Source organism: Vicugna pacos, unplaced genomic scaffold, assembly GCF_048564905.1.
Source record: "Vicugna pacos unplaced genomic scaffold, VicPac4 scaffold_19, whole genome shotgun sequence".
NCBI classification, from domain to species: domain Eukaryota; kingdom Metazoa; phylum Chordata; class Mammalia; order Artiodactyla; family Camelidae; genus Vicugna; species Vicugna pacos.
This window is the reverse complement of record NW_027328740.1, coordinates 29,370,459-29,391,824: the sequence shown is the minus strand read 5'-3', so window position 1 is coordinate 29,391,824 and position 21,366 is coordinate 29,370,459. Positions and strand designations below refer to the sequence as shown.

The 21,366-nt window shown below is 32.8% G+C and overlaps 1 protein-coding gene across 2 annotated transcripts in view; it reads right to left on the bottom strand.

Annotated features, from left to right (window-relative positions):
* Positions 1-5,628: 5,628 nt before the first annotated feature.
* The window catches only part of LOC140693049 (heat shock transcription factor, Y-linked-like), a 32,483-nt gene continuing 16,745 nt past the window's right edge, over positions 5,629-21,366 (bottom strand). The window contains exons 1-2 of one of the 2 annotated variants that reach the window (XM_072957164.1): positions 6,738-7,364; positions 5,629-6,271 (exon numbers count right to left, since the gene is read on the bottom strand). In XM_072957164.1, coding sequence (XP_072813265.1) covers positions 5,906-6,271; positions 6,738-7,250 — 879 coding nt within the window. In that variant the 5' untranslated portion in view covers positions 7,251-7,364 and the 3' untranslated portion in view covers positions 5,629-5,905. Of the gene's footprint in view, positions 6,272-6,737; positions 7,365-21,366 lie in introns of those variants that run through there. The other variant, XR_012068699.1, reaches the window with a different exon arrangement.

The window sequence follows — 21,366 nt, the reverse complement described above, 5'->3', positions numbered from 1 at the left end:
ATAAGAGCAGGAAGAAGAGAAGAATGCTCACTCTTACCACTTTTATTAGTTATAGTATTGGAAATTCTAGCCATAGTTATCCAAAATAAAAGTAAGTAAAATATAGCTAATTAAGAAAAGGAGTAAAAGTATCTGCTTGCAGATGACATAATTTAAACAGAAATCCGATAAATGGTGCCACAATACTACTAGGGCTTATCAATGCATTTGGTAAAATTTCCAAATGTAAAATTAACATAGAGAAATCTTGCATTTCTACACACTAACAAGAAGCTAAATTATACAGAAAGTGAGGGAACTGTCTCATTTACAGTTGCATTACAAAAAAAATCAAAAAATATATCCAACCAAGGAGGTAAAAGACCTGTATTCAGAAAAGTATAAAATATTTATAACAGAAATTGAAGATAATGCAAACAGATGAAAGGATAAATTGTGTTCATAGATGAGGAAAAATATATTTTTTAAATGACAGCATAAGCCAAGAAAATGCACAAATTAAATTCAGTGCCTATCAAAATACCAAGGGCATTTTCAGACACTTACAATAAATCATTCAAAAATTTGCATGTAAAGACAAAAGAATTGAAATCACTAAAAAAAAAGAAAGAAAAGAATACAAACAGACTGAAAACACAAACAACTTTGACAAAGAACAAAGAGGATATATCACTGTCCCTCATTTTAAACTATAATACAAAGCTACAGTAATAAAAAGAATACAGTAGTGACACAGAACAAGCAGAATATTAGAACACAAAGAATGCCTGAAAATGAAATCAGACACTTATGGTCATTTAGCCCATTACAAAAATGAATATACAGTGGGGGAAAGGTAACCAACAGGCACATGAAACCGATCAACATCACTGACCATCAGAAAAATGCAAGTCCAAAACACAATGAGATTTTATGTCACGCCTGACAGAATGACTATTATCAAAAAGTTAACAAACATAAGTCTTGGTGAGGATGTAAGAAAAACAACCCTGATGCACTGCTGGAGTGAATGGAAATATGTGCAGCCACTGTGGAAAACAACATGGAAATTTATTTAAAAATAAAAATGAAATATAATTCTACATTTCCATATCTGGACACTAATTCCAAGAAAATAAAGACACTAATTAGAAGAGATAAATTCAACCACATATTCACTGCAGCATTATTCACAATAGACAGGATATACAAGCAAATTAATTGCTCAAAAGATGATGGATAAAGAAGATATGTGTTTATAAAATATATATCTACCCATTTAACTACAGATTTACCTATATTTATATATATATACATACACACAGAAACTATATATATATGCAGTATATATATATATATATATATATATATGTATATGTATACACACTCACATAAAAATACAATGGGTTATTATTCAAGTCTAAATAGATCAAGTTTTTGTCTTTTGCAACAAATGGGTAGACCAAGAGTGTAATATGCTAACTGAAATAAGTCAGAAAGGGAATGACAATTGCTGAATGATTTTATTCACATTTGAAATTTTAAACAAATGAGCTTAACAACATAGAAAATGAGATATACATATAGAAAGAAACAGGTTGTTCACAAGAAGGAGGGAAATGGGGTAAGGAAAAGACAAATTTGAGGAAAATTAAGAGAGAAATTTTTCCAGTTGCAAATTAAATGAATCACGGACAAGAAATATACTCTATGGGGAATAGTCAATAACTATGAAATATCTTTAAATAGCAACATATCATAACTAGATATATTCTGGAGAACAGTTTGAAATGTATTAAAAATAGTGAACAGTATGTTGTGTAGGAGAAACTAACGCAGGGTTATAGATTAAAGTACACTTCAAAAACAAACAAACATGCTTATAGTAAATGAAAATAGATTTGTAATTTACAAAGGCAGGGGTTGGAAAAGGAGGATTTGTTTAATTCACTCAAATGCTACAAACCTCCAGCCTTAAAATAATCGTGTTCTAGGGATGCCCCATATTAACTTCAAAATTACAAGTAATACTGCTTTATGTTCTATATGAATGTTGTTAAGAGATTAGACAATAAGATTTCTCATCACAACCAGATACAAATTGTATTTCTTTAAAATTTTATCTAAATGAGGTAATGAATTCTCCCTAAATTTGCTATGATATATATTACATGATAGGTGTATAACAAATCGCTATCCTGTGCACCTAAACTTACACAATGTTTTATGCCAATTATATCTCAATAAAAGCAGGAGAAATGGAAACTCAAAGGTCGTTTTTCCCATGTCATTTCTCATGATTGTATTTGCAGCAAGTAAACTTGAGTTATGATATACTTATCCTAGGTAAAGATACTAATAAATAAGTGATTCTAATAAGTTATACATAAAGATAGTAATAAAATAAGAGTTTTGCCATGCCTTAAACATTCTTCATCTTAACAGCCCACTGCTTCTGTAGGCATCAAAATTTCAATCTGTGTATTCATCTGAGATTAGGGAATGGATTCAAATTTAAAACTGGCTGCTCTTGCTGTGAGTGATAAAGTTCACTGTCTCTGACCGATGGTCTCATCTCCCCGACAGCATCTGTAAGAAATGAACATGCTAGGTTGCTAAAAATCTAAGCATGGTTAAATCTCAGAACTCCTACAATTCTTAACTGTTTTGCAATGGGAATGCAATACTGACAAACACTTGATTTTGGATAACAATGTTGTGTTTTCTCATGGCTGCATTATGGAATGTGAGGGTAATCCCTGAGATCCACAACATTCTTGCTCAAGTGCTGGGCAAAGTAGTGTAAAGCTTCTGCATTATTAGGACTGGGGACTGATTTCAAAATGATGACTATGCTCACTCTATTTCAGGTAGTCCAAGGGAAGAAAAGTTATTGCAATTTCTAGGTGAATGGGAATAATTCAGTGGTTCAGACCCTACAAATTAGTCAACGTGTGTTCCAAGCCAAAATATGTTGTGTCAACAGTGAGAATTAAAAGAGAAAAACTTAGACATAAGCTTAAATTAAAAAGGTGATACAGTCCTGTGCTGGGCTCTGGGGACTGGAGAATGTGTATGCCTCAGTCCCATTCAAGGGTTTAGAGGCATGGCCCTAACATCAGCTCGGGATTCAATGAGCAGGTAACAATTATTATACTGGGAGAAATATAATCTACCTCTCCCTGATCAGAAGAAAATCTGGTGGCTCAATGAAACTCTTAATTCAGAGAGATTCTAACAGATGCAGAGGAATATTTCACTGATGACTCAACTAAGACAAACTTAGTTACTGCTTAACAATCCATCTTCACACACACACACAGTTGTAGAGAGACTTGTAGTATTTTGTGGGAAGAATTCAGTGGGCAGAGCTCAGAGAATAGATTTCAATGCACCAGCCAACTTTTGTACTTTGGTCAAAAGTCTAGTTTTTCCCAGGTAGAAAACTACAGATGGACAAACAAAGAATATTCTTCTTTACGATTCCTAATTTTGAAAGTAAACTGTAGCTTTTGACTTACCAGTATAGAATCTTGTTAAGATGATCACGGTAAGACCCACTGTCTGATAAGCAAGCTGGAAACTAGCTGCTGAACCAGCCCATCTGAACCCCAGACTGCTAATGTAAGCAACAACATAGCCACCATCAGATTTCAGCTGACAAACTTAAAAGCTTGATGTTTCTGTTGTAGGAAGAACCACAGCTGTCCAGACACAGTTCTCCAGCTGCAAGTGGTCTCTTTTCTTCTCTTGGTATAGGTCATTTTGGTGAGATGTTGCTAGAGTTAACCCTGGCCCATTTGCCCATTCTCCACAATATCAAAGACTTTCTTCACAACAGGTGACAAATTTTCAGGACTCAATTTTACCATTCCAGTCTTATCAGCTGACACTGGCTGCATCATTGTAAGCAGAAGCCTTAGGGTCCCTGACCTAGCCTACAATTTTCCAGCAATTCAGGGCATTTCACATTCTGAAAATGCTTCGCTTTTTATTTTAAATTAATGGGAAATAGTCAAAGACTTCCATGAATATTTTATATTTCTTAATATCTGCAGAAATTTGGTATTCTTGCACTTGGACAAATTTTTAATTCTATCACCCTCACCTCCTTCTAGTCCACACATTTTAGATTGCAATTTGATTACTGAATACCACCACCCCATCCAAGGGAATAGTACATCTTAGAAATTTCCTGTGTGAAGGTTAGAAGGGGCACAAGTTATGTGGGGTATATAAACCTACATTAAATGTTTGCAATGGCAATGTCTCTTCTGGAAAAGCTCTGATTCTATGAAGTAAATTAATTAGAAGGCAATATAGTTATTGGTATGGGGAAGAGAATCAAATTTTTTGGGATGGGTGGGTGATGAAGAGACAGGAATATATCCCACAAATGAGAAAGGAATGATTTAGGCCTATGGAGGTATGACTTGAGAAGAAAATAATACATAGTCTTCTGTACTTACCTCCAATTACTGTCTTGAGTGACTAGTCCTTGCACTATGAAAAGAGCTAGTTTGTGGTGTAAAGACCATAACGAAATAGTTTGAAAACCAAGAGTTTTGTTGTTTCAGGAAAGTAGATATTGCTTAAAGTCAACATGTATTTTTCAATCACTAAATACTAAAATGCATACTGTGGCATGTGCTGTGCTTACTGTGGTGGTATCCAAGATAGACAAGGAAAGTGGGATAGATAGAAAACATCTGGAGGAGGTGGTTTCTGTGCTGAGAGGAGGATAGTCTAAGTAGGTAAAATGAGGACACCCAACGTCCAAGTATGAGCTGGAGTAAAACTGTTGAGGTTTGAGCTAACATGGTTGAGAACCATTTGCCTGGATATATATTCAGATACACTGAAACATAAAGATATGTCAAGGTAGTCAGATGCCAGATTTATAAAGTAATGACTAAGCTAAGTTGAGTTAATTTTGTGTGATTAGATTTGGAAAGGCATTAAGTTTCACCCTGAGGATGTAACCTTCTTTGGCTGGAACATAAAAGCAACATAAATTAATAACTAGAAAATATAGTGTAGACTCTTGAGGGCAGGAAATGAAAGCACCAATTGGAATGCTTTGAGAACAGCACAAAGAAGACCATAGATAAATTACTTCTTAAATTCTACCACATGCTGAATGTGCCATCTGAGAATACATCATGTGACCTTTTTGATTCCAGGGATGACATAATAGAGACCATGATCCCTGGGCCGGTTCCTGAATGTATCTCCTGTTCCAAACTATCCTAACTTAACACATTTACTACTTTCCAGGATGAACCAGAAACCACTTGGTACTTTTCCCTCTCTCCATGTTTTATTATTTTTCCAAATTCTTCCATTTTTTTTCCTTACATGAAAATATTTAAATTTACTCCCATACTGTTCCATCTAAGATCATATCAAACAAATATCTCTTTTTCTTTGAATGGCAAGTTAGTCTCCCATTTAATTCTTAATTCTTTTAAAAAATACTAAGGAAAATACAGGTACACATCTATGTTTAATGTTCAAATAAGAAAATAGCAGATAGTTGTCGACATTTGCCAACATCAGTTATAATCTTTGTTCCCTGCATAATCTGGTAGTTCTCTGGTAGATCAGTTGTTATTAGGATGACGTTCATAAACTGAAGATGGCTGATGAGTTGGCCTTGAAAGGGAAGTAGCTGATGTATCAGCTATCACTGGCACTGGAAAGCGTGGGTTGCACCCTGGGTGAAGTTTAGGAAAATGACCTTCATTTGCAGATATGTTCTGATATGTATTTGGAAAAGTAGAAGGCTCCAACATCAGTCCAAAATAATTGCTCTGTTTGGGAGATAAGATACTCTACTGAGAAGTAGAAATTCTACTTCAAATGGAGTTCACAACACGGCCATTTATTTCATTGTAACTGCTTTGAGAGTGCCCATGGACAGTGGTCAACTGATTGAAAATAGCTCGTTGATCCACTGCAATTTGTTCTGTTGGTCTGACATTGATGATGGAGGAGAAAAATCACCTCTGATCGGGGTAGTTGTATCACCAATTATGTGGCTAGTAGAGGGCTTTCTCATTAGAGGCATGTTTAAATTTGCAGAAGGTAAAAATGCACTTTCTTCAATAGTGTCAGCCACAAATTCAGAATTATTATTATCCACATTATACCCTGCTTTATAGTGCTGCTCTTTGAAGTCTTCAGGCAATGAAGATACCAGAGAGGAATTTTTAATCCCAACTCTTCTTTTTATTCTCACTAAAACCTGGGGACAGCCTCGTTTAAAATTTGGATTATGATAAAAGTGCAGCTATAAACAAAGGAGAAACATTTTAGTAATATTTATACCAAAATACAAGACTACAATAAGCCTAACGTGTAAAACCTGATTCCACGTTTACTATACAAGGATAATATCATCAAAATATGAACATTGCTAACAATATTTTGAAGTTCCTTATTTGGAAAATACACATTTAATTATTATAGTCATGAAATTTAAATGTTAGCATTTACAGTAACGGTGAATGCCACTTTTGAAAAGCAGCTTTAATACCTTTATATGAATTTCTGGAAAGATTCATAGTTGTAAGCAAAGTTTCTCATAATCTTGAATAATTAAGGCACTGTCCTCATTTTTTAGAGTAAAGTATTTTAGCCTTAATAGTTTTATACAATTTTCAAAATCTAGCTTTACATTTATATTACCATAGATTGATGTACAAAATAAAATTTTATACATAAGTTACCAATTCGTAACTAAAATTTGTGTATACCTTGCTTGAAACAGAGGCTTCTTTTTCTTGTGCTAGAAAGTCAACTAGACAAGCAGATCTTTGAAATTTCTGCCGCACTTTCCTAAACCCATAAAAGTTAATGGGTCTAAGTAAACTTTTCATACTTCCAGTTTCAAATATTCTGAAAGGGGCCTTTTTTTCCAAAACTTCCTTCTTCAAGACAACTTCATCAATCACTATGGAAGATCCATTATCACCCCACCAGATGGATTTAAATTGGTCACTCCCAGACATTTTCCAGAGCTTTCTTGGAAATGTCAGAGAACCAAAATCATTATCTTCATCTGGTTCAGAGACACAATGTGTGTAGCATGGTCTTTTTATCAAGGATTCTTCAGACAAATTCTGAAAAGCATTTTCTTCAATCATAGAACTCAAGTCCAAGTCCTCAGAGAATGTTTGATCACACAATAGAGATCTACCGGAGTTTCCTGAGCCAGTTGGTCCATCTTTATGAGACATATCTTGAATTTCTGAAGAAATATGTGCCATCTCAAATAACTTTTTCTACAGCTACATTTCTAATCTGCATGATTTTGAGCACTGCAGCTTCAAATGCTGCTTTGGCAGGCCTGAACAGATAAACTGCTAGGCCTTCACAATGGTTCTCAACTTGAGAAGCTGTGACATCACAAAACGACTGGTATCCCAGCAACTCAAGTGTAACATTCAGCCAGTGTTTACTTATCATTCATCCAGTTAAAATGAAACATATAGGATGATTTTTTTACAGTGTGATCTGCAAATATTATCCCAACACATTTTTATAAACAATTTAGTTTTGGGGTGTATGAAATAAAATCAATCTCCATACTTTTGTATTGAAATTTATGCCAGATTTGTGAACAGAGTATAAATATAGCACAAATTATATAAAATAACTTTAAAGTTTTGGAATTTAAAGTGAAATTCGTGTAAAACTTGTACAGAAAATATATATCTATTTCAATATCATTTGTAATTAAATTGAAACATAATTTGATTAGGAAATGGAAGTAGGTATTTATCTGTGTACTATATAATAAGTAGTTCAATATTCAAAACATGAGCAGATTAAATGTCAGTTTATTTGTTTTGTATATAAATAAATGGTAAATAATTATGAAATAAAATTAGATAAAAATAATGCATCAAATTTAAGAAATCCCAAAAGGCAGAATTTTTGATTTAAATTGTAGTTCATTTCTATAAGTAAAACAAATGTAATTTAATATTCTACTCTAAAATTACAAAAGAGAGAAACTTATTGTATATTTACGAATGTTTATTTTTGCCATTCATTCAATCAGAGGTTTTTCAGTCCCTAGAAACAATAAATTTTCTTTCCATCTTTATAATCCATTCAATTGTGGCTTCTGTTAAGTGTTCTAAAATGATGTTTATAAGTACACTTATGCACAAGATCCTGGGTTCAATCAGCAGTGCCTCCATTAAGGGGTAAACAAACAATCAAAAAACAAATAAATAACACTATATGTGATTTGGGGTGGAAAAGACCAGGTAATGCATTTTTGGAAGGAATATGTATCTCAGTCCTGAAACATTTGACATTGTTAGTAAAATATGGCATTTCAAGGCAAGTGTTTTGTTCACTAAATGTATATAATAGCTATGTTCTGCATCAGTAAACTGTAGAAAATCCAGTTCTATCAAAAGTTATATTCTTTATTTAGAAATAAATTCCTTTAAACATAAGCCAAATTAAAAATGAGGGATAAAATTTTTCAATAAATAAATGTAAACTCAATCTGTAATGTAAATTTTTCTTTCAGTATGTGAACATTCCATTCTAAATAAATATTAGCAACCTGAATTCATTACATATTATAAGTATTATAAACTATAGTTAAGAGGGATTTAGTCCTGATTCATAAATATTACTTATCAAATTCAAATCAATATATGTGATACAATCCCTGAAAAAGCAGAGAATTCAAAAACATCAATCTCAAAAAATGTAGGAAAATTTTTCACAAATCTGATCTTTACTTTTTTATAAAAATATTCTTAACAAATTCACTTTTAATACAATTTAATTAAACATAATAAAAACCATATATGAAAAACCCATGACAATCATCAAGTTCAATTTTAACATACAGGAAGGTTTCCTCTGGTCCAGTAATAAGAAAAGGTAGTTCATTCTCACAAGTACTAAATTACACTATTTGAAGACCTAGCCAGAACAACTAGTCAAGAAAAAATATAAAAGGCATCCAACTTGTAAAAAAGCAGTAAAATTTTTAGAGATGACATAATTAAGCAAAGATAGAAAACTCCATAGACTCCTCCAGTGACTGTTAGAAATAATGAACAAACTTAGTAAACTTGCAGAATACAAAATCAATATACAAATATCCATTGCATTTTTATATAGTAACAACAAACTATCAGCAAGAGAAATTAGGAAAACAATTGTGTGTATATTTATACCAAAAAGAATAAACTAGGAATACATTTGATAAGTGAAATAAAAGATCTAAATATAGATCTATAAATTACAGGTGCAAGAAATAAAATAAACTAATAAATAGAAAGATATTCTCTGCTTATGGATTGTATACAATGTGAGGATCTATTCTAATCTATCTTTTACATGATCAATCTCCCCTGCACTACTTATTCAGGAGAATGTCTATTCTTCATTTTATACTCTTGCTTCCTTTTTCATGGGTTAATTGATCATAGGCGTGAGTGATTATATCTGGTTGCTCTATCCTCTTCTATTGATTGGTGTCTGTTTTTGAGCCAGTTTCATGTTGTTTAAATTACTAAAGCTTTGTTGGACTGTTTAATTCAGAGAACTATACACTATTAGATTTAATACTCTTTTTCAAGGTTATATTGGCAACTAATGGTCTATGTGGTTACATATAAATTTTGAAATTAACTGTTCTATTAACTGGAAAAATCTCATGGGTACTTTGACATGAATGACGCAAAATGTAGATTGCATTGGGTAGTATGTTTGTTTCAACCACATTGTATCACATCATTAACATAAGAGGAATTTTCATTTCTTTGGGTCAGTTTTAATTTCCTTCACCAATGTTTTCTATTTTTTAACGTATAGGTTTTCTCCTTATTTGTTAACTTCATTTCTATGTATTCTATTCATATATATGTAATTATATATATTATATTTGTAAACACGTTTACTACACAAATACAACAGGCAGAAGACAGTGGTAAGACATATTTAAAGTCCTGAATGAAAGAAAGCTGTAATCTAAGATAATTTATCAAGCAAGGCTATCCTTTAGAATAGAAGGAGAGATAAATAACTTCCACTAAAGCAAGTACTAAAAGAATTTAGCAACAGAAAAAGAAATATTGAAAGATCGACTCTAAAAAAAAAAATGAAACAGGCTTCTATAGAAAGGAGAAAGGCATAATTAGAAAGGCAATAGCTACAATGTCTTACAATAGAATAAATATGATGTTGCAGAACAGGACATCAAAAATTTTAAGGATCAGAGAGTGAAACAGGACAATAAAGAGTATTTCCTTATTGTTTCTGTTCTCTATAGAAGGGGTTAGAATTTGTATTCCTATCAGTTAAAATAAAAAGATAAATAAAGGGTCAATATACATACAAAACAGGATGGCCATAAGTCAAAACTTACAATGAAGTCACAAAGCCAAAAAGAAACCAAGATAATAGAAGAAAACTTATCAAGCCACAAAAAGAAAATGAAATGAACAAAAAGGAAATACCAAATCAACTGGAAAATGAAGTACAAAATGGAAATGAACACCAGTCTATCAATAATTATCACAAATGTTAATGGACTCAGTGCTTGAATCAAAAGATATATATTGTCAGATGGGATAATATAACGAGACTCTACATTATGAAGCATACAAGAGTCCCACTTTTGTAAGAGGAACAAAAATTAATTGAAAGTCAGAAGATGGAAAAGTATATTGAATGCAAATGGACATGACAAGAAAGCAGGACTAGCAGTACAGACTTCACACAAAATAGACTTTACAAAAAATGTCATAGAGAAAGATAAACAAGGACATGAAAAAATGATTAAAGGAGAAATAAAAAATGAGGGTATTAAACTCATTAAGATATATGCACTCAATATAGGAGCACCTAAATACATTTAGCAAATACTAATAGATGAAAAGGGAGAAATGGATGGGAACACAATCCCATTCGGAGAATATATCTCCCCATTACCATCACTAGACTGGTCTTTCAGACAGAAATTAAATAAGGGAAAAAAGATACAAACAGATACGATAAAATAATTGGAGTTGGTTCATATTTTCAACACAGTACTCCTCCCCAAAACAGAATATACATTCTTTTCAAGTTCACATGGAATATTTTCTAGAAAAGATTATGTACTCATGCACAGAAGAATCCTCAACGAATTTAAGAAAATAAAACAAATTTGAAGCATCTTTTCTGAGTATAATACCATGAAACTAGAAATCCTTCACAGAAAAACAGTGTGAAAAAATGACAGCATGTAAATTAAACACCATGTTACTATAACAAGTAGGGGAGATGAAGAAGTAAAAGAAGAAATTAAAAAATATCTTGAGAAATATGTCAAAATACTACACAAAGTGAATGGAATACATTTAAAGCAGGCTTAAGAGGTAAGTTTATAGTGACAACCGTCCTCAAATTAAAAGAGCAATTTCAAATAAATAATCAAATGTTCTATGTATACTAATCATGAAAAGAAGAGCAAACAAAACCAAAACTCAGCAGAGAGAAATAAGAAAGAACAATGAAGAAAGAATTGAAATACACATTAAAAAATAGAAAAAATCAATTAAAGTCTTTTTTGAAATAGTAAGCATAATTCACGAAATTCTGGACAGGCTCACCAACAAGAAAAGAGAGAGAACACAAATAACGTAAGAAATGAAAATGCAGAAACTACAAAGAGTACAACAAATTTGCATAATATCATAAGTGAACAACATGAGCAACAGTATGGAAACAAAATGGATAACCAGGAATAAATGGAGAAGTTTTTGAAAACATTCAGCCCACCAATATTGCATCAAGAAGAAATTAACCATTTGAACTGTCAGATCACCAGAAATTGAATAGAATTATCAATAAAATAAAAAATCTCTGCAAGCAAAATTCAAACCAAACTAGATTCACTGGGGAATTTGACCAAACATACAGAGAAAAATACATACCAGTCCTCCTCAAACTATTCCAAAAATTGATATGGAGAGAGTACACCCAAACTCACACCGTCAGGCCAACATCAACCTGATAAAAAACAGGACAAAGACACCACCCCAAGAGAAAACTATAGGCCAATAACACTGATAAACATTGATGTAAATGTCCTTAAGAAAGTATTAACAAACAGAATCCAACAGCATGTAAAAAAGATTATACACCATGGTAATGTTACTTCATCCCAGGAAAACTAGGATGGTTTAATTTATGCAAATAAATCAATCAATTTTAATACACCATATCAATAACCGAGAGGACAAAAAACCACATGATCATCTCAGTAGATGCAGAAATAACATTTGAGAAAAATTAACACCTATTTGCAGTAAAAGTTCTTGTAACAGTGTGCTAGAGGGACCATATCTCAACATAATGAAAGCTATTTATGACAAACATATAGCCAGCAAAATACTCAATGGTGAAAAACTGAAACACTTCCAACAAAAACCTGAGACAAGACAAGGTTGCCCATTCTCACAATTTCAATTCAATACAGTCTTGGAATTCCTAGCCACAATGATCAGGCAAGGAAAAGAAATAAAAGGATTCAGACTGGAAAAGAAGATGTAAAATTGTCATGATATGCAGACATGACACTATATATTGAAAACTGTAAAAGCTTCACAAAAAATTACTAAGGCTAAAAAAGGAACTGGGCAAGGTACCCAGAGTAATGTACAAAAAGGTGGTGAATGAAATATACATGGAGAAGTAGAAAATATTGATTGAGGAAATCAAAAAAGATTTGAAGAATTGAAATCATACCCAATGGTCTCGTAATGGAAGAAACAAAATGGTTAAAATGGTCATATTGTCCAAGGCAATCCACAGACTTAATGTGATTTCCTATCAAATTATGCCAAACTTCTCTTTTTGGGACTGAAACAAATGATTCTAAGATTTACATAGAGTCATAAAAGATCCATAATTTCCAAAGCAATATTAATGAAAAACAAAGAGGTTGGAGGAATAAACCACCAGTTCTCCATACACTATTGCAGAGCTACAATGAACAAAATGACAAGATATTCATACAGAAAGAGGCTTATGGACCAAAAGAACAGAATAGAGGGCCTAGGAATAAATCTACAGGCCTACGTTCTATTAATTTTTGACAAAGTATCCAGGAATATGACAGGGAAAAGACCATCTCTTCACCAAATGATGTTGGGAATCTGGATAGCAACATGCAGAGCAATGGAGTTAGAACACTCCTTCACTCCATACACAAGAATAAACTCAAAATGGCTTGAAGACTTAAATGTAAGGAAAAACACAGTAAATCACCTAGAAGAAAATATTGGCAAAACACTCTGAGATAAATCTCAGCAATGATCTCCTAGAATAGCCTACCCAGGGAAGGGATGTAAGAGCAAAATTAATAAATGGGACCTAATTAAACTTATAAGCTTTTGCACAGCAAAGGGAACCATAAACAAAGCAAAATGACAACCTGCAGGATTAAAGAAAATATGTAGAAATGTGCAACTGGCAAAGGCTTAATTTCCAAATTACAAAGATTTCATACAAACCATTAATAATACTTAAAAAAAACAAGAAACCCAATTTGAAAATGGGCAGAAGCCCTAAACAAGCAATTCTCCAATAGAGACATACAAATGCCACATAGATATATACAAAAAAATTGCTCACTACCATTATCAGAGAAGGGTAAATTAAAACTATAATAAGTATCACCTCACAACAGTCACAATGGTCATCATTCAAAATTCCACAAACATTAAATCCTGGGGTATCTGTGGAGAAAGATGACCCTCTTACACTGTTGGAAAAAATGTAGTTTGGTGCAGTCATTGTGGAAACCAGGGTGGGGTTTCCTCAAAAGAATAAAAATAGACTTAACTTATGATCCAGCAATCCCACTTCTGGGTATAAATCAAAGGGAACCCTAATTCAAAAAGACATCTATACCCCAATGTTCTTTGCAGTGCTATATACAAGAGCCACGACATGGAAGCAACCTAATTGTCCAACAACACATAACAGTATTCAGAAGTTATCCCGTATTTACACAATGGAATAATATTCTGCATTAAAAAATGATGAAACAATGACATTTGCAGCAAAATGGATGTCCACAAAAAGTGTCATTCTAATTGAAGTAAGCCAGAAAAAGAAAGAAAAATAATCCATGACATGATATATGCGGAACCTTAAAAATAAATTTGGATGAGGAGACTATGATTTCATCTACAAAACTGAAACACACTCACAGATTTACTAAACAATTTTAAGATTACAGCGGAAAGGGGATGTGAGAGGATATATTTGGGAGCTGTAGATTCATAAATTTTTTCCACTATATATAAAAGTAAATTTTTTCAAAATTTCTCTTGTATAACACAGGGCAGTAAGTCAAATATTGTGAAGTAATGTTTAATAGGCACATAAATATATGCATGTATTGGGACACTGTGCTATACACCACAGATTGACACATTGTAAATGGCAGTACTTCAATGATAAATAAATGAATAAACACGCAAATAAATATATAAATAATAACTAAATAAAAATATTTAATAATAAATGAAATAAAAAGATTCACACAACTTAAATTTACACCTCATGGATCTAGGAGAAAACAGAAAGAATAAAGAAGAAAATTGAATGAATGAGAGTATGGCAAATAACAAGAGATGCAATTGGAAAGGTAGAAAGAAATATACCTAAGTCTGTTTCTTTTAAACATAAACTAGGCATATGTTTAGGTTGGCTAAGAAAATATAGACTCAAATAAAATTAGAAATAAAAGATAAGATATTACCACTGATGTTGTAGAGATGCAAAACATCATAAGAAATTACCACTAGCCAACGATTTGAATGACCTAGAACTAAAGACAAATTCCCAGAAACATATGTTTTCCAATACTGAATCAAGAAGTAATTAGAAAGATAATAGAGCAAAAGTGTGTTTGAGTAAGTCAATAATCCAAACTTCCAAAACCAGAAAAAATTTACAAAACGCCTTTACTGGTGAATTCTGTCATACAATTGAAGACAATTTTTCACCAATTCTTCCCCAAATCTTCCAAGAGTTTGAAGGGGGTGAAAGATTCCAAACATATTTTATGATGTGAGCTTTATTTGCTTAACAAAGCTAGAAAGGACATTATACGCAAAAAATAGAATATTATCCCTGATGAACATATGTGCCAAAATTCTCAACAAAACACAAGCAAAATGAATTCAACAAAACATTTAATGTATCATAAACATACATGAGTAAAGGTATATATCCCTGGGTTTAAGTATACTTCAAAATATTCAAATCAATAAAGGTGACATGCCACACTAATGGAATGAGAAATAAAACTCACACAATCATCTCAATAAGTGCGGAAAGAGCATTGTATATAATACAACATCCTTTTAAAATACTCCCAACAAATTAAATTTGCCCTGTCAGTGGCACGATATAATTTACACACAAACACTGTGTGGAGATAAGCGAAACAGTTCTCTGTTTTTTGATTCTTAGAAGAAGGGTTTATATAGGACATGCACAATGCCTCACATATAATCTAGGTTATAACAATGTTAATAATCTTAAGCTATTTATGTTCCCATGCTCCTGCAGTAAGCGCAGGATGTTAAATGATCAAGAATTGTTTTAAAGTTCATCACGGAACTTCATTAATTAGGCCATCTCTTATCCAGCCGGCTTTGCCTGTCTTGGGATATCCTCCTCTGACGATCTTACCCAGCATAGGCTATCCAGCCATCCATACTGGATATATTGAGTAGACCATTTGTTATCCAGCCTGGATATGTGACATTCCTCACAGATTGTTTATCAGTTCAGCCCATGGGCTTATTCTCTAGAACCTTCAGACAGGGGCCTACAAACCAAACATCCCTTGACAGAAAACTGGATGAAGAAAATTTGATGTATATATGCAATGGAATCAATACTTTGCATTCCTATCAACAGTGTCCACGCTGTTTCTTTTTCTCCACAATCTCACCAACATCTATTTGTTTTCTTTTTGATGAGAGCCTTCTAACAAGTGTGAGGTCTTGTCTCATTTTAGGTTTATGACTTTCCTAATAATTTATAACTCTGAACACATTTTCATGTATTTTATAGCCAACTGTATGTGTTCTGAAGAAAATTGATTCAGATCTATCTATTCAGTTCCTATGGACATTTTTTTAAATTGGATTGTTTGCTCTTTTTTATGTTGTTTTGGGGTAAGAGTTTGCCATATATTTTGGATATTAACACTTGATTGAAAATTATCACTTAAAAATATGTTCTACCATTGTGTTGGTTGACTGTTCAGTTTATTGATCATTTCTTCTGCATTGTAAATCTGTTTAGTGTGACACAATCATATTTTGTTAATTTTACTTCTGCTTTCCTTGACAGAGGAGGCATATGTAGAATCAAATTAAATCCAATATCAGAGTGTACTTCTTATATTTTACCCTAGGATTCTTTAATTTCAGGTTTTATGGTTCATATGCCCATGAGTGGGATTGCTGTGTCATATGATAGGTCTATTTTTATTATTTAAATGAACTTCCATAATGTTTCCAAAGTTGTTTCACAAATTTTATTTCCCACCAACAGCATTGGAGAGTCCCTGTTTCTCCACAACTTCCCCAGTCTTTATTACTTGTAGACATTTGGATGACAGCCCTTCTCACTAGTGTGAGGTAAAACATTATTTTATTTTTGTCTTGCCTTTGTATAATGATTTGCAATGTGAGCACGTTTTTATATTCCTGTTTGTCATCTGTGTGTCCCTTTTAGAGAATTGTCTTCTGCTCATTTTCTGGCTGAGTTGTTTGTAGATTTTTGAAATGGTGTTGCATGAACATTCTGTGTATTTTAGAAATTAGCCTCTTATTGATAACATTGTTTCCTAATGTATTCTCCCATTTGAACTCCATCTTTTCATTTTGTATATTTTGCTGTTTAGAAGCTTTTAAGTTTAGTTAGGACCTACTTGTTTATTTTAACTTTATTGTTTTCAGCTTGGGAGTGTGACATAAGAAAATTTTGCTAAAATTTTTGTTTTGTTTAGCCTATGTTAGATTCCAGAAGTTTTATTGTGTCATGTATTAGATTCAGATATTTAAAACATTTTGAATTTATTCTTGTATAGTGTGAGGGATTGTTCTAATTTTATTGGTTTACATGTAACTGTTTAGCTTTCTCAACATCACTTGCTGGAGACTGTCTTTAAGGCATTGTATATTTTTGTTTCCTTTGTCATAGTTTAGTTGACCATAGGTGTGATGTTTTATTCCTACTTCTATGTTCTGTTCCAGTGATATAGATGTTTGTTTCTTTTCCAGTATTGTGCTGTTTTGATTGCTGAATTTTTGTAATATAATCTGAGATGAGGAACGGTTATGGTTATGCCTCCAACTTTGTTCTTTTAACTCATTGTTTCTTTAGCAGTTCTGGTCCTTTTGAAGATCCATTCAAATCATAGGACTGTTTTTAGTTCTGTGGAAAATATCATGTAGTTCGATCTGAATAAATTTATATCTGTAGACATATTTTGTAGTATGTATATTTTAACAATATTAATTCCTCTAAACGAAGACCTTGAGATTTCTTTCCATTTCCTTGCATCATCTTCAAATTTCTTTATAAGTGTCCTATAGATTTTATTATGTTGGATTTTCCTTAGGTTTTTCATGTTTTGATCTGATTTCATATGGATTTTTTAAAATAATGGAATATATTATTGTTAGTGTAAAGAAATGTGACAGTTTTTTATATTAATCATGAATCATGATACTTTGCTAAATGCCTTTATTAGTTTTAGTTGTTCTGGTGTGGAGAATCTTTAGGGATCTCTATATAGATTATCATGTCATCCAAAATAATAACAGTTTTACTTCATTCAATCCAACTTGACTAACTTTATTTCTTGTCCAATTGCTGTTACTAGGACTTCCCATACTGTGTTTAAGAGAAATGGTGAGATCGGGCATCCTTGTCTTATTCCTTAATTTGGCTTTCAGTTTTCACTTTTGTATATTACATTGTCTGGGGTTTGTAAGTAATGACTTTAGTTATGTTGAGATATGTTTCCTGAATCCTACTTTGGAAAGAGTTTTCTGTTGTTGTTGCTGTTGTTGTTGTTGTTGTTGCTGTTGTTGTTTTAATAAATAAATGTTGAATTTTCTGAAATAATTTTTATGGATTTATTGAGATGACCACGTCATTTTCTCTTTTCCTTTTGTTAATGTAGTGTATCAAACTGATTGATTTCTTCATGTTGAACAATTCTTGTGACCCTGCCATGAATCCAAGTGATCATGGTGGATGATTCATTTTTGCTATTACTGGATTTAGTTTGCTAATAATATTTTGTAGAATTTTTGCATCTAAATCTGTCAAATTTATTGGCTTGAAGTTCCCTTTGCCTGTAGTATGTTTGTTTGCTTTGCTATCAGGGTGATGAATTTTTCATAGGATTAATTTGGGAGTTTCCCACATCTTCACTATTTGTGAATAGTTTGAAGAGTATAAGTTCTGCTTTGTATTTTTATTCTCCACATGATTTGTTTAAATCTGCACTTACAAATGATCAAAAAGCACATGAAAAAATGTTCAATATCACTAATTATCAGAGAAATGCAAGTCAAAACTACAATGAGGTATCACCTCACACCAGTCAGAATGGCCGTCATTCAAAAATCCAAAAATGACAAATGCTGGAGAGGCTGTGGAGAAAGGGGAACCCTCCTACACTGTTGGTGGGAATGCAGTTTGGTGCAGCCATTATGGAAAACAGTGTGGAGATTCCTCAAAAGACTAGGAATAGACTTACCATATGACCCAGGAATCCCACTCCTGGGCTTGTACCCAGAAGGAAATCTACTTCAGGATGACACCTGCACCCCAATGTCCATAGCAGCACTGTTTACAATAGCCAAGACACGGAAACAGCCTAAATGTCCATCAACAGGTGACTGGATAAAGAAGAGGTGGTATATTTATACAATGGAATACTACTCAGCCATAAAAACCGACAACATAATGCCATTTGCAGCAACATGGATGCTCCTAGAGAATATCATTCTAAGTGAAGTAAGCCAGAAATAGAAAGAAAAATACCATATGAGATTGCTCATATGTGGAATCTAAAAAACAAAAACAAACAAACAAACAAAAACAAAGAATAAATACAGGACAGAAATAGACTCATGGACAGAGAATACATACTTGTGGTTACCGGGGGGGGGTAGAGGGTGGGAAGGGATAGACTGGGATTTCAAAATTGTAGAATAGATAAACAAGATTACACTGTATAGCACAGGGAAATATACACAAAATGTTATGATAAATCACAGAGAAAAAAACTGACAATGAGTGTGTATATGTCCATGAATGACTGAAAAATTGTGCTGAACACTTGAATTTGACACAACACTGTAAAATGATTATGAATCCATAAAAAATGTAAAAAAAATCTGCACTTCTATTTAACGATTTTTTTAAATGCAGATTCTTTCATCTAGAAAGCAGTTTGTTCAAATTATTTGTTTCTCCTTATTTCTGTCTCTTTCTAGACATTTGTCTATTTCTTCAAATTTGTCAAGATTATTCGAATGTAAGTGTTGACAAAATGATCCCTTTTTTGTATATCTGAGGTAACAATTGTTATTTCTCATCTTTTATATCTTACTTAATTTCTTTGGGGCATCTCTCTATTCTTCATGATGCACGTACCTAGAGGCTTTTTTATTTTGTTTATCTTAAAAAAAACAAAAAAAAATCTTCGGTTTTACTGCACTTTTTTCATAGTTTTCTTTTTCTCTCTAATGTATATTTACACCTGTAATATTTAGGAACATGTTTTTTAATTTTTTTAAATTTTCTTTATTGATTTACTGTCATTTTACAAACTGCCTCCAATCCCAGTGTAGAGCACAGTTTTGCAGTTACAATGAACAAATATACATTTTTTGTCCCATTTTTTCCACTGTGGGCTTCCGTAAGAACTTTTATATATTTCCCTGTGCTATAAAGTACATTCCTGTTTATCTATTCTACAATTTAGACCTCCCAGTCTATCCCTTCCCACACCCCGCCCCCTTGGCTAACAAAAGCTAGTATTCTATGTCTGCGAGTCTATTGCTGTTCTGTATTTGTCCTTTTTTTGTCTTGTTTTGTTTTGTTTTTTGATTCCACTGATGAGCCATCTAATATGGTATAATTTTTTCTCTTTCTGGCTTACTTCACTTAGACTGATTTTCTCCTGGACCATCCATGTTGCTGAAAATGGCGTTATGTTTTCGCTTTATATGGCTGACCAGTATCCCGTTGTATAAATATACCACCTCTTCTTTATCTAGTCAAATGTCGATGGATATTTAGGCTGTTTCCATGTCTTGGCTATTGTAAATAGTGCTGGCTATGAACATTGATGTGCAGGTGTCATCCTGAACTAGGGTTCCTTCATGATTTATGGCCAGGAGTGGGTTTCCTGGGTCATATGGTAAGTCTATTCCTAGGTTTTTGAGTAATCTTCATCCTGTTTTCCACCCTTGCCAGACCAATCTGCATTGCCGCCAGCAGTGAAGGAGGATTCCCTTTTCTCCACAGCCTCTCCAGCATTTGTCATTGTGGATTTATGAATGGTGGCCATTCTGACTGGTGTGAGGTGATACCTCATTGTAGTTTTGATTTGCATTTCTCTGACAATCAGTGATATTGAGCATTTTCTGATGTGCCTTTTGATCATTTGTATGTCTTCCTTGGAAAATTTCTTGTTTAGGTCTTCTGCCAATTTTTGCATTGGGTGATTTATTTTTTCTTATTCAGTTGGATGAGCTGCTTATATACTCTGGAGATCAAGTCTTTGTCGGTTTCATATTCAGAATTTTTTCCATTCTGTAAGTTTTTTTTTGTTTTACTTCCAGTTTCTTTGCTGTGCAGAAGCTTGTAAGCTTCATTAAGTCTCATTTGTTTATCCTTGCTTTTATTTTTCCTTCAAGAAAATTTATGAGACGTATGTCAGATACTCTTTTGCCTATATTTTCCATTAGGAAGTTTATTGTATCTTGTATTATGTATAAGTCTTTGTTCCATTCTGAGTTTATTTTGTATATGGTGTTCTACCTTCATTGGGAGTGTTCTAGCTTCATTGATTTACATGCTGCTGTCCAGTTTTCCCAACACCAGTTGCTGAAGGGACAGTCTCTCTTCCATTGTATTTTCTTGCCTCCTTTGTCAAAGATTAATTGACCAAAAGTTGGTGGGATTATTTCTGGGCTCTCAATTCAGTTCCATTGGCCTATATGTATAATTTCCTACCAATACAATGCTGTCATGTTGACTGCAGTTCTATAGTATTATCTGAATTGTTAGCGTTAAGAAATGCCACTG